Source organism: Lotus japonicus, chromosome 1, assembly GCF_012489685.1.
Source record: "Lotus japonicus ecotype B-129 chromosome 1, LjGifu_v1.2".
Lineage (NCBI taxonomy): Eukaryota > Viridiplantae > Streptophyta > Magnoliopsida > Fabales > Fabaceae > Lotus > Lotus japonicus.
Window position 1 is genome coordinate 25,024,287 of NC_080041.1, and position 14,670 is coordinate 25,038,956.

At 35.6% G+C, this 14,670-nt stretch overlaps 1 protein-coding gene across 1 annotated transcript; it reads left to right on the plus strand.

Annotated features, from left to right (window-relative positions):
• Positions 1-10,078: 10,078 nt before the first annotated feature.
• On the plus strand, positions 10,079-13,833 carry LOC130734241 (TPR repeat-containing thioredoxin TTL1-like). Its single transcript, XM_057586583.1, has 7 exons — positions 10,079-11,225; positions 11,431-11,623; positions 11,816-11,988; positions 12,387-12,720; positions 12,812-13,016; positions 13,103-13,203; positions 13,396-13,833. The coding sequence occupies exons 1-7, from the start codon at positions 10,276-10,278 to the stop codon at positions 13,546-13,548; spliced, it is 2,109 nt and encodes a 702-aa protein (XP_057442566.1). The 5' UTR covers positions 10,079-10,275; the 3' UTR covers positions 13,549-13,833.
• The last annotated feature ends 837 nt before the right edge of the window (positions 13,834-14,670 follow it).

Here is a 14,670-nt window from a genome sequence, read left to right on the forward strand (position 1 = left end):
ATGTATCACCGCATTAACCCATTGCTTACGAAGGTATAAATGCTTTTAAATAAACATAATTAAGGCACTACGTAATCCTTCCTAATTTTTGTTGTTTACCAACCTGATGTATACTGATACATTGTGCTATCATTGAGATCTTTGTATAGAGGATGAAGAATTACAGAACTTATGTATGATTGAGATTGAAAAAATACTGCAAGGCAATGGAAGGTCGCTAAAGGAATTTCCATGTTTACCATACTCAAAATTTTCAGAAATTCATAATTTTAAAAATAGATTCGTCGCAGATGAGTTGAATTATAATAGGGATGAAATGGTAAAGATTCATGATGAATTGGTCAGTTCTCTTACTTCGGAGCAAGAGATTGTTTATAAGAACGTTTTGGATGTTGTTTTTTCCGATAACGGTGGATTCTTTTTTCTATATGGTTTTGGAGGAACTGGAAAAACATTTGTTTGGAATACATTATCTGTTGCTTTGCGTTCAAGGGGGCTTATCATCTTAAATGTGGCATCTAGCGGAATTGCATCGCTATTGTTACCTAGAGGTAGAACGACTCATTCAAGGTTTTCTATTCCTATTTCAATAAATGAGATATCAACCTGTAATCTTCGCCAAGGTTCCCCAAAAGCTGAATTATTGAGAAAAGCAAGCCTAATTATTTGGGATGAGGCACCTATGTTAAACAAACATTGCTTTGAAGCTTTAGACAGATCTCTAAATGACATTATGAAGACTCAGTTTACCCATGGTTATGACATTCCATTCGGATGTAAAGTTGTGGTACTAGGAGGCGACTTTAGGCAAATACTTCCAGTTATTTCCAAAGGAAGCCGTTCTTAAATTGTCGGTTCAGCTATCAATTCTTCATATCTGAAGAAGCATTGCAAGGTAATGAAGTTGACTGTTAATATGAGATTGCAAAATGCTACATCGACTTCTTCAGCAGCAGAAATAAAAGAGTTTGCAGATTGGTTGCTTCAAGTGGGAGATGGTACAGTTAAAACAATTGATGAGGAAGAAACACTTATTGAGATTCCTCAAGATATTCTTATTGAACAGTGTAAGGAACCGTTGCTTGAATTAGTTAATTTTGCATATCCGAAACTTGCGCATAATTTGCAAAAAAAATCATTCTTTCAAGAAAGAGCGATCCTTGCACCAACACTTGAAAGTGTAGAGGAAATCAACAACTTTATGTTAGCAATGATTCCTGGTGATGAAACAGAATATTTGAGTTGTGATACTCTGTGCAAGTCAGACGAAGATTCGGGTGTCAATGCGGAATGGTTTACATCAGAATTCTTAAATGATTTCAAACGCTCTGGAATTCCAAACCATGCGATTAAACTAAAAGTTGGTGTCCCGATCATGCTCATTCAAAACATTGACCAAGCTGTAATGGCACTCAAATGATAGTCAAAACATGGACTATTTATATAATTGTTGCTACTATTTTAAATGGAAACAAGATGGGCGAAACAACATTTATTCCAAGGATGAGTTTAACTCCATCTAATTCTGACATTCCATTCAAATTCCAGCGCAGACAATTCCCAATTACTTTATGTTTTGCAATGACTATAAATAAAAGTCAGGGGCAATCTTTATCTCATGTTGGACTGTATTTGCCAAGGTCGCCTCCTTACTCACGGGCAGCTATATGTTACACTTTCTAGAGTTAAATCTAGAAAAGGGTTGAAGATGCTCATCATAGATGACGAAAGAGTTGTATCTAACACTACACGCACGTGGTGTATCAAGAAGTCTTCAATAATATTTGACATGTAAGTGCTTTTTTATCTTACAAATAATTTCAAATTAAATTTCATTAATAGGAAAACTGATATGGTTATTAATTTTATTTTTGACAGCATAAAAAAATGTCAAGCAGCTTATTGATCATCTAATTTGAAGGTTTATAACACTTTTATAAGGTTTGTTTAACATTTTCAAATTATACAGTTTATATTTGTATTGGTTAATTATTATTACTCTTATATAAATTTTTGCCTTTGTAGGTTCTATAGTTCAAATATACTTGATTGACAACAAGATCGATTATGGAGTTTTTATCATTAATCATGGACTGCAACTTCTAATAAGCGTTCATGTCGTTGTCATTGTTATGTTTATCTTATTTCAATTTCAATGTAACACATTCCTTAAAAACTTGGTTCTTATTACTATTCAAGTGTTGACAGTGTGAGGTTTATACATCATCAAATTAATATATTTAATGTTGTCCATTTATCTACCTGTTTGTATCATATGTTCGGTTCCATATCTGTTTTACATACTAAAAAAAGTTTAAACTAAGTTAAAACATATTTCTACTGATTTATCTTTCAAATGAATTTAATCGTCGTGCAACGCACGGGTAAAGAACACTAGTATTTTAGAGATCGAGACATACTCACTATATATTAATTTAGAGTTTCAAAGAGATTAATGTCTTGATTACTGACTGTGAGAGTACCTTAGTAAAATAAAAATAAAATCAATTAACCTTTTATGATTGAATACATGGCGATCTAATGCATACATGGACTTTAGTAAGACATGCATGGTTTTTCGGTTTTAGTACCTGATCCTGTTGGTGCAAGCAAATCTCTAAATAATATGAACCATTGTTAGTATGTATGGTGTTCCATCAATTGCAATTCTGGGTAATGGAGGTTGTTCATCCGGCACCGACAGCAGCAAATTAGAGACAAGATGAAGGCAGAATCATGGACAAATAGTTTCGATATAATTTCAACTGTGTTTATTTTGGAATATTGGATGGTCCCAAACACAAATCATATCTAATGAAAATGAATGAAATCTTTCTATGTATCAGTGTCACGTAAAAACAAGCTAGAGACAAGAATCTTTAACAACCTCCAAAATGGAAACGACAGGAAGGTGGCAAAAGGGTATTAAATTGAGAAATAGTTTAATGGATGCAGCTTATTCAGTGGAAAGAGGGGCCTTGTGGCCAAGTGAAAATGCGCGCTTTGCTAGTGAAACCCAATCATAAGAGGTAGAAAAGAGACGAAATTATATATCCAAAAAGATTGTCAAGTATCTAAACGTTGAATTTGGAAAAGGTCTTAGTGGTTGTGGCTTGGCAATCATAATCAAGAATCAAATATCAATTAAACGTTTAACTTTTTTCAATAGGGGAAGTTGTTAACAGCTATTATGTAATGACAAAGTTTTTTCATCAATTCTTACCCTCCGGGAAAAGATGCAATCATATCTGATGGTTTAGCTTACATGGCCATTATTTTTAGGAGGTAGTTTGCAGTGTATTAGTGTAAATATAAGATTTATAATCACGTGAAATAAAATCTATAATTAAAAAAATGTTAGTAAAATTGTGAATAGCTTTGAGTTTTCTACATTCGCACCAAATTCCAACTATTTGGTAGCAGCGCACCGGTACACCACCTGAAGATGTGGTGTACTGATGACCCGGATTTAGTAGTGTTTTTAGGGTCATTTCTTTGTAGGTTTTGAGTCTTTTCCTTGTGTCTCATGTAGTGTTTCATGCATTCTCATGCATTTTTGCCTTTCTTTGTGTTTTTACTTTGTTTTGGTAATTTTATAGTCTTATAGGGACTTTTCTTGCATTTTAAGTAAGTTTAGGACTTGCATAATTTTCCTATTTTATTTGAGGGGTCTTTTGTGCTAATAATCTCTTGGAGTTCCTAGATATTTTTCCTTGCTTTGTTCCTAAGTAATCAGGTCTGAAACTGCTGAAGAAAGAAGGTCAAAAGGCTTGGAAAATTGAAGGGAGGCTTAAAGGGGAGTTAAGAAGAAGGTCAAGAGGCTTTCTAGCATGTCGAGAGCGCTCAGGCGCTCGTGTTGAGCGTCTGAGCGCCAATTGGATCGTTGTGTACATCATGCTAGAGAGTAATTGTCGCATGAGCGCTCTTGTTGAGCGCCTAGGCGCCAATTACCTTCCAGAGGCTCAGTTTCAGCATGGAATTGGCGCTCAGGCGCTCTGAATTGGCGCCTGAGCGCTAGAAACATCCTAGACTCGTGATTTTTGCCTATAAATAGGATTCTAGTAATTTTCTCTTGTATCTTTTGATACTTTGTAAAATTCAGAGGTAGAGGATCATCTAGGAGAGTGAGAGAGGGCTTCCAAGCTTGTAATTCAGGTTCTTAGCCAAGCATGGCAAGCCCATGCTTGGCTAATCTCTCTTCTTATGCTTTGGTTTTCATGTAAGACTTTTCATCTTTAAGTTATAATCTTAAGTTCTTTCCCACATATTCTTCTTCTTTCCTTGAATCCCATTTTCTGAACATCAATCTAAGCTTGTATGCATGCTTGCTTTTTGCTTTTCTATAATCAGAACGGAAGTTTGTTATAGATTAGGGAACCGATTTGGGATTACCCCTTCTATACTTGCTACTAGGAATAGAGGAAGGGTTGGGGTTTGTTGGCCTGAATTTGCATGATCTAAAACCTCATATAAATGACTAAGTACACAAGGAATTGGGCTTAGCTTTTAGTATGGGAGAATCGCTTATGTGAGGAATCAATAAGTGAGTAACTAGGTTATATCATCAAGGAGAGATTCATGAGTTCATGTGCTTAGAATGATGTGCTTAAATTGACTAGTTGAAAAAGAACCCAAAGCATGTTATTTTCTGAATTGTCTTTTTATTTTTCCTTTTCCTTATTACTACTTCGACATATCTTTGTTTCAATAAAACAAACCTTCATACTCAAGGCTTAAGCTGAATTTAGTCACTCACAATCCCTGTGGTTCGATATTTAAAACCGGGTGGATTCGTACACTTGCGGATTTACCAACATGTACCCTAAAAAGCCCTTATTTTTATAAATGTAATATTCTTCGCTCAACCGCCTCATTCCCAATTAAAACGAATGCCCGTTGCAAATTGCACATATTTAGTAGCAGTGCACCACCCGAACAGATGGAGTGTCCTAGAACCCCTTATTTTTGTACAATATTGTTGGCACACGGGCCTCATTCCCGATTGAAATGAATGCCCCTTCTAACAATTAAATGGTGTCGTGTTTAACATCAGTTTAGCCGACTTTAAGATGATGCAACCTACAAGAAACTTAAATGTAAACATGAATGACACAAGAAGACATGTTTACTTATCTTCATCGAATTCTTTTCATTTCATCAAAGAATTATATTCCTTGTTACCTTACTGTCAATAGATGCTAAACGTTAGAATTAGATTAGATCAGATTCTAAAGTTCAGTAGGTGCTGAACATGTTCAGCATATAGTTTGAACCTTCAGATGATAGGCAACATATACTATCTTCATCACCCCAAATAGTAACCTTTCCAATCCCATAGCAAGCTACATCCAATCCCCTTACACCTTAAGAGATTTTTCCACAATCTTCACAAAGATGCAGAGAGTTTTGACTCCACCTCTTCGGGCTTTGTAGTCTTACACTACAAGAATAATCTAATTTAGAGTCTGAAATTAGCGCTTGTCATGACTCCATCGCTAAATTCAACTCGATAGCCTTGGCTTAGATGGCGCAAACCATAGAAAACTCGTTTAAACATAGTGTCAGCATATCCGATGCAAGTTAGACTCGGATTTTTCAAATTAAAGTCGGCTTCACCATACACAAAAATCATCGCCCAAAGTATTTGAATAGCCCTTCGTTTCTTAACAACTATATTCTTACAACCTCTGAACATAGCACACAAAGTAGTAGTGTGCTTTTCTCCTTTTTTTTATAGTATAATACTTTTGAATACTTATTGGAGCCTTTAGTATTTGGATGTGTTCAGCAACACATTTGGATGTGTTCAGCAACATGTGGATGCATTTCAGCTTGTTCTTCAAAACTTGGAAACTTTAGCAGTTGGATGTGTCCAACAATACATTTGTATGTTGAACATTATGAAGTTCCGTAGACCATGTATTTGACTTATTCAAATACTTCTTCAATTCTTCTGACCTCTTGGGATATATGTCTTCTTTATTAAGAGTACCTCTTCAAGAGTCTGGCAATTACATGTTTAAGATATTCTTCCTACTTCATTTTGAAGAAGTTGGAAGATGTATTTTGATAAACATACATCTAGTATGTCCGGTAAGCAAATATATCAACAAGCATGGTTGTCAATCTCTATAGTCATCTCTTAATCTCACACAAGAGTACAATATCAGGTACCAAAAATGAGATCAGCACGAGGCAATAACTTTTTTTTAGATCTCGGGGGATCTCTGGAGATATCTCTTAATCTCTTGTAATATCGCAAGATTATCACAAGATTAACTTACTTGGTCTGAAATATCAAAAAATGACTATTACGAGGGCATTTTAAACATTTGACCCACCAATTTAGGATTTTCAGCAAAATCAATCTTCATTCTCGCATTCACAGCCATGAGCCATTGATTGTTTCACTCACATAGCTTCTAGTGACTTATCTATTCTTTTTTTATGTTTATCATAACTTGTATTGATGTTTTGTTAATTTGTTATGACTTATGTACCTTAATTGTCATTGTTGGATAATTTGGATAATTTGGATAATTTTTAGTACAATTAGTGTGACTTCATCAGTATTATGGTTTTCAAAATATTATTTTTATACGAGGTAATCTCTTACGAGATCACGTTACCAGATTACATTACGAGATTACCCCCCTCTACAATATTAGGTAATCTCTAGAGATTGACAACCTTGTCAACATGTGTTGTTCTCCTTGAACAATCGTTCATCTGATATGTCTGATGATTGAAAGATGTTCTTCTTCTGGATTAGCATCATGTTGGACTGGGTTGTTAATCTTGAAGGTGCGGTCCTTCTGATCATCAAAGCGTCTTGTCTTACAACTTCATTGAGGTTTCATGTAGATGCATTTCAGCTTGTTCTTCAAAGATAGTTCTCCTGCAGGTTTCTGGTGACATATCTTCAATGCTCCCAACTAGTGATCTATGACTCCAACACAATATGCATTTGACATTCTTTGGAGACATATTGGCTTGGTCGTGATATAATTTTTTCAATCATCTTTATTCTGATTGTCTTGGTTGCTCAGGAATATGCTCAAGATAAGATTGTCTTGATATATTGTTGAGGGGTCCGGTATCAAGACATCTGCTTTTGTTGTTGATCCTTCAACATAGGATTTCATGTAGATTTTCAGGAAAAGGTAAACTCTTTAACATGGGGATCCTCAAGTTAGTTTAGCAAGCTGGTATTTGATTTGATCATTTTGAAACACACTCCTTGCTTGACTTGACCATCTTCAGCACGAGATATCTGATCTTCAGGTCGATGTGGTCTTCGTGCATTCTTCGATGGTTGCTTCCATCAGCAAGCTCTCTTATGTGCAGAAGCTTCTTCTTCTGAACGACTTTTATGATATTTAGGATGGCATAGTCGTTGCAGATACCTTTAGGAAATTTGTTTAGCTATAGAAAGTTTGAATATCATTCTAAGTTGAGTGCTTCAATATGTTCTTTTTCACCTCTTATTTTGCTTCAAGTTTTCTTTAGCTTGTGTCCTCCCTCAGGAACAAGCTTCTTCATAAAGTGTTTATTCATTTGATCTTCATGTCAGCACGAGCAACTTTCTTTGTTGCGGGCGCATTCTGAACTTCAGGATGAATCTATGTAGTTGAAGTCTCTAGTTGGGTTTGTTTAACAACTCTCTTAGCTTGGTGCAGATTTTCCATCAGTCACCATGTGCACATAGTTGGACTTCTCTTTTACCTCTTTAGAGCGTTCTTGTTGAATTGTATGTTCCATTTGATTATTGACTTGAAAGGTCTTCATTAAACTTCTTCCAGCATGATTTTGTTAATAGAAAGTATCAATTACATGGGGTTTCGGTGCTTTTGGCGCGCCGCCATGGGGTTTCCTCGTGGTTTTTGGCCTGTGGGTTACCGTTGGGCTCAGTCTCCATCAGCGTCGGCGACAGGAGTGGTGTTCGAGGGGTTGTGGGTGATTGTTTTGTGGCTGGTTGGCTTGAAGAGTGTGGCTTTCTTAGTGCAGTGATGGTTGTTTGCGTTTTTTCTTGCTTGAAGATGCCTTGGACTTTTGCTATATTGGTATGTCGATCAGCCTGCCTTTCGAGACATTTTGTTATGGAAGGAGCTCTGGCTGTGTTTTTGTTTTATTCCAAGTGATTTTTAAGCGCGGCTTTGGACCTTGACTTGAGACCTTGGTGGCGTGGGTGTTGGTTGATTGTTTTGCTTCTAGTTCGTTTGTTTGATCGTCTAGGATGAATCTCGTTGTTGTAGGTGTCGAGCAGCTTCATTTGACTTGTTGCTGTTTTTCGACTTTATTGGGTCTTTTCTAGTGGGGTTTATTCTATGACTTTAGGGGTTTAAAGCACCTTTGCGTGCGTGCTTGCTAGCTTTAGCTAGTTAGGTTATTTTACCCATGTTGAGAGGGGTTGTTTCTCAACATTATATATATATATATAGGTATATATATCTATTATTCTCTTTTCAAAAAAAAAGTATCAATTACATAAATATTTTATTCAATTTACCGTTTACTACCTTGTGTGAACACTTACACTGAGAGAATTAGTTATTACTGTCAGATACCTCAACTTACACACAAGTATAAATTTTTCCCAATACTTGAGGGCCAAGTTGATGGAATTAACTTGTAAGGAAAGTTAATCTAAATCTTTTTAAAGTATCGAGAATAACTTAAAGTTCCTGGTTTGGATAGGAACACATGGTCTATTATCAACTAGGAATGAATTATTTGCATTTCTATTAGTCTCTTGTTCACAATTCATTTTTCCCTTTAACGGGGTAAACCCAGAAAAGAATAATGTTTTGTTTACAAATGATTTCCACCTCCACCTTATATGAAGAAGAAGAAAAATATAAGAAATGAGTGATATGATATGTGATGTGACAAGAAATGTAGAGAGAGATAGAAAGAAAAATGTGTGGAAATGAGATGTAAGAGAATGTGAGATGTGTATAAATCATTACTCCCCAGAAAACTGTGATAGTATCTCATAAGAGATGGCTTTCTCGAGGTGTAAAATTATATATGTCACCTTTACAGGGATCTAATTGTTGGGCAAATTTAATTACTTCTTAAAACTAAAAATGTGTGTTGTAATAGTATTCCATAAGAAGTTTCTTAGAGCCTAGCTAGCTGCTGTCGATAAAGCACTCTTGTATTCATTTTTAATTTATAGCCTTAAAAATCTGATATGTTTCTATTTGGTCCTAATGATGTGGAACATGCCTCATTATTATAGTCCTATAATCAATTATTTTATCCTTTTCATTTGAAGTTAAATTAATTCAATTGAGGTCAAGGGCCCAAGACACACGAATTCATTCTAACTGACTTGATTTAAATAAATAACATATGCCCGAAACCACTTCAATAAATAATGGTTCTGCTTGTGAGAGACATCACATACACCTAACTAGATGGTGATTAATTAAAAATGTTATCTCCTTTGGGATAAAATAAACAGGTAAGAATTGATCAGAGTAAGCAGATAAAACTATTTTAAATGCCATGCAGTCACTCTGAGGTGTAAACTTTGAAATTTTATGTTCCTTTTGCCATGTTTCATCCAATAAGGTCAAATGTAAAATCATATTTTCATGGTTTATTCAAGTGTGTTTGGTTCAACGGTTGAATTTCTCAAACTCAATTATTTTCCCACAAAAATTACTCTTACCGCATGTCTTGAAATGTTTCTTCAAGTTGCTAAAATTAATTATAAAGTTAAAAGTAATTTTGAGGAGAAGTTTCTGCGAGTAGTTTATGAATATTAAAATTAATTATAAGGAAAAATAGGTTGATCCAAACATGCTATTAGTAGCTGCTCCATAATCACTCCTCCCCCTATATTAGAAACTTAACAGATTTCCGAATACACTTAAATACAAAACTCATCTGAATGTAATTTTTCATTTATGTTTGTAAATTGTTCCTACATTATTGAATCTCCTAACCCTCCTTTGGTGCCCCTAGAGCCGCAGAAAGAGCTAAAGTAGTTTCTTGGAAGCCACTCTACAAGCCAATTAAGTCTATATAAATACACACATATAACATCTTGTACAGGACACGCCTCTTACCTAAAGTGCTTCTTGCTCAAGCCATCCATCACTTTTATCATTTCCCTTTCATAATCTCCCAATCAGAGCTTTTTCTCTATCCAAGCAACAAAATATACAGCTCTGTCACCTGGAGTATAAGTTGTCGCTTTCATACTTCACAATCACATATCTCCTTTTTCTCACACACACAAACATCTTTAAAAATCAAAACTTCATGGCAGCTAAGGCCAAGAACAACAACAAGATGGTGAATGAATTGGGTTGTGGTTTCATGGGGAAAATTCTCCAATTCAAAAACCACAGGCTGAGAAACTCATCTGTTCATTCACTACCCATCAAGGCACACAGTGATGATCATGGCAAAAATGAACTCAAGAAGTTTCCAAATGAAGAACCAAAGGTTCCATTAAGAAGAAGTTTCACCGACACAACACTCACTGAGCCACAAAAACAGAGTACAGAACAGAGACTTTCAAAAAAGAGTCATCAAACACCCTCAACACACCAAAAAACCCATCAAAATAGAAGGAATTCAGATGCTGCAAGAAATTCAACATCATCCTCAACTGGTAGTTCAACTTCAAACCACACAAAGGTTCAACAAAACCATGACATGAATGATGAAGTGAAGCTACAGAGAGAGCCCACTGCCAATTCCCTGCAACTTGCTAGAATAAGCACAAGTTACCAGAAAGACAATGATGGCAACAAATCCTCACCCAAAGAGTTTTCTCCTTTGAAACTCACTGGGAACTTGCTTGTGAATCACACCCCAAGAAGAAAGAGTGTAGAATACACCCCTAAAATTTCATCAGAGCTGAATAAAAGAAGCAATTCAAGCAAAGGTGTGATGATGGGGAATATCATGAGGAAGAACAGCAATGATCTTGCACAGCTTCTAACTCAAAGGCAGAGCAGAGACCCTGAGGTGTTGAAGTCAACGGGGAATGAAGCATACAAGAAGGGAAGGTTTGAAGAGGCTCTGGCTTTGTATGATCAAGCAATTGCCCTTGATTCAAATAAAGCAACTTATCATTGCAATAAAAGTGCGGCTTTAATTGGCTTAGGAAGGTTTGAGGAAGCCATTTTTGAGTGTGAGGAATCAATCAGACTAGAGCCTTCATATATCAGAGCCCATAACCGCTTAGCAACAATATACTTCAGGTAATTCGAGCGTGTTCAAAAATCATTCTACAATTAATTCTAAAATTCTAAAATTCTAAAATTAAAACCAATTATGAAGATAAATTTTTGTGAGTAATTTTTGCGTGTTAGAATTGAACTAGTTGACATAACATGGTAGTTACATATTATACTTTGGATAGTTTTTATTAGTTTTTTTCTTATGGAATTCCAAATTTTAATGCAGGCTAGGAGAAGCTGAAAAAGCATTGGACTGCAATAATTCAACATCATCTGGTGATTCTGTGCTCACTTTCCAAGCTCAGGCTCTTCAAAAGCACATGATCAAATGCAATGAAGCTCGGAAATTCCATGAATGGAGAGTTATACTGAAGGAAACACAGTCTGCAATATCCGTAGGTGCTGATTCAGCTCCTCAGGTTAGTTCCATGGTCAAAGATTTTATTTTTCGATATTTCTTATGTGCAACACAAACGATTTTGCACTTGTACATTTTTTATCTTGGATTCTTATTAAAATCCATATAACACGCTAATTACGGTGCCAGCTGGCAGAATCCTAAAACTCCAGTTATGACTCATGCTGATTAAAATTGTTTGTGTATATGCTAGATCTATGCTTTGCAAAGTGAAGCATTGCTAAAGCTAGTGAGATATCAAGAGGCGTATTCCATATACGACAAAATTCCGAAATTTTCACTTGATTGGTGTAACAAGATTTTTGGCCTGGCTACTAGTGCCTACCTCTTGATGATAGGCGCACAGGTTTACTTGACAGCTGGCAGGTTGGTGAAAATGCATTATTTTGATTTGATGTGTTTGAAAAATTCTTCAATCATCATATTTGTAATTTTATAGCAGAGCAGCCTTGCAGCCTATGTCTCACCAATAAGTTTATGTCATGTTAATTAAAAATACAATAAAAAAACTACCTGAATTGAATTTGATGTTTATAGTTTTGAAAGACCTGTGACTTGACTAGTAAACTGAAAACAGAAAAATATTTGTGAGATATTTTGAAATGATAGTTTGTAGAAAACTACTTACTATTTTTTTTCAAAACAGTTCCATATCAAAAAGTTTTTCTCCTATGTCATTCGATTGCCAATGTTCAATGCTGGTACATTTTTTGAGCCTAGTTAGAAATGAACCCAAGTTTAATTGAATTTTGTGGGTTTAATAGGTTCGAGGATGCTTTGACAGCAGCTCAGCAAGCAGCAAGAGTCGACCCAAGCAACAGAGAAGTGAATGCAGTGTTAAGGAGAGCTAGAGCAGTGACATCAGCTAGAATGAGTGGAAATTTACTCTTCAAGGCCTCAAAATTCACGGAAGCTTGTGCGGTGTACAATGAAGGACTAGAACATGATCCCCAGAACTCAGTTTTGCTATGCAACAGAGCAGCATGTCGCTCTAAGCTAGGCCAATATGAGAAAGCAATTGAAGATTGTAATGCAGCACTTATGGTTGTGCCAGGTTATAGCAAAGCAGTGCTAAGAAGGGCAGATTGCAATGCCAAGGTACTCTAATTGCTTCTTTAATATTTAGTATATTAAGTTCTTCTTGCACATACATCTTTATACTTAATAACCCTTTTGTTTTATCATGTAGTTGGAACACTGGGAAGCTGCCATTCAAGACTATGAAATGCTACTAAGAGAGAAGCCAGGGGATGAGGAAGTGGCCAAGGCTTTGTTTGAGGCTCAGCTCCAACTCAAGATGATACGTGGTGAAGATACTAAGGACTTGAAGTTTGGGTCAAATTTGGTTTTTATTTCAAGTAATGATCGGTTCAGACACTATGTAACTTCACCTGGTAAGGCACACTTTAGCTTCTTCTCTTATACAAAAACAAACAAAGCATTTCAAATACACTAACCAGTGGTGATGGTTATTGAATAGGGATGGCTGTGGTGCTGTTTAGCAACAAGGCAACCCACAAGCAAGTGTTGCTAGTGTTGGAGCAAACCAGCAAGAGATTCCCATCAGTTAATTTCCTCAAGGTTGGTTTATCTTGAATCGTTTGGAGTGTGTTTGAAGTAATAGATAGAAGAAAAAAGAAAAATCTAATTATCAAATGCAATTGATAGTGTGATAAAGAAAGACAACTTTGGTCAATATATAAATTCTTTAAATTCAAGTATTCAACATATTTTACCTTGCTTCTAACTTGTAATTGAATTACAATATTTTAGGTGGAGATTGAAGACCACCCCTACTTAGCAAAATCAGAAGGTGTGACCTCTGTCCCAGCCTTCAAAATATACAAGAACGGATCAAAGGTTAAAGAGATTTCAGGCAACAAGCACGAGTTGTTAGAAAGATCAGTTAAATTGTACAGCAGCTGAGACTGAGATGATTGCACATCTTCAAATGAGGAAATGAGCAAGAAAATTGTTTGATTTTTCAGGAAGAAAACAAAAAAGATGCCCAAAATGATTCCAGATAATTTTTTCTCCTTCATAAATTTGATGACCTTGCTCACAAGGCAGAGGAAACAAGAGAAGAATCATTATATCACTGTAGCAAGTTTATAGAGAAAAGGAATTCCATCATTCCATGTATATTGGTTTGACAAACCTAAACAATACCTTGTATTTTTTTCACTTTTTGAATGTTAAATTTTCTTCAAAGGAGTGTTTTTAGTTTTTACATATCAGTTCATGAATCACATTCTAGAAGTTAAATGACACATGAATAGAATAGCTTTATATTATATCTCTTAAAGCCCGCTTCAAGCAAGAGTCTATTTTAGCTCGAAACATGAATAGTGCAACAGCCCCCTAACAAATAGTACACTAAGAATCAATCTCTAGACAATTTAATCAAAGTGATTTTGGCACCATATCTCGGATCGATGAACTCTTCCTGAAGCTTAATTAATCACATAATCAGCATCACTTACATTGCATAGGTTGTACTGGAAAATTACTAGTTCTTCTAAGAGCACTACAAATATCAGGTGTCTAATATAGAAAAGGGTTTAAACAGTAAAGTAAGTTCTAAATACACAGTACTACCAACTGTTCCAGTTGAAACAGAAAAACAGGCATAATTTCTCTCCATATACATCATTTTGACTTCAGAATTTTCCTAGTTCATTAATCTCAGGTGTCTAATTTTCTACTTTTATGTACTACTCTAGAATCAATACTTTATAAGTTCGATTCGATTAGTCTGCTAAAACATAGTTCATACTGCAGATTTTTCCTAGTTCATCAATCTCAGGTATCTAATCATCCATTTTATGTATTACTCTAGAATCAAAACACTGTTCTATTCCATTAGTCTGCTATAACTCTCTCCTGGAAATTGATCACAGAGATAAACAACAACAAGAGCAATGCGGAAAGAAAGAGCACCAAGAGGAGCAGAACAAGCACCGTAACGGAGCCGCGGAACTTCATCTTCCTGAAGCTCAACCGCTCCTTCAGCAGCTGAATCTTCAGGTCCTGAATCTCGCTCCTCAT

Coding starts and splice junctions, on each gene's coding strand:
- LOC130734241 (XM_057586583.1), top strand. CDS start 10,276: ATGGCAGCTAAGGCCAAGAACAACAACAAGATGGTGAATGAATTGGGT. Junction 11,624..11,815: donor GTGCTGATTCAGCTCCTCAG/GTTAGTTCCATG, acceptor TGTATATGCTAG/ATCTATGCTTTGCAAAGTGA. Junction 11,989..12,386: donor GTTTACTTGACAGCTGGCAG/GTTGGTGAAAAT, acceptor TGGGTTTAATAG/GTTCGAGGATGCTTTGACAG.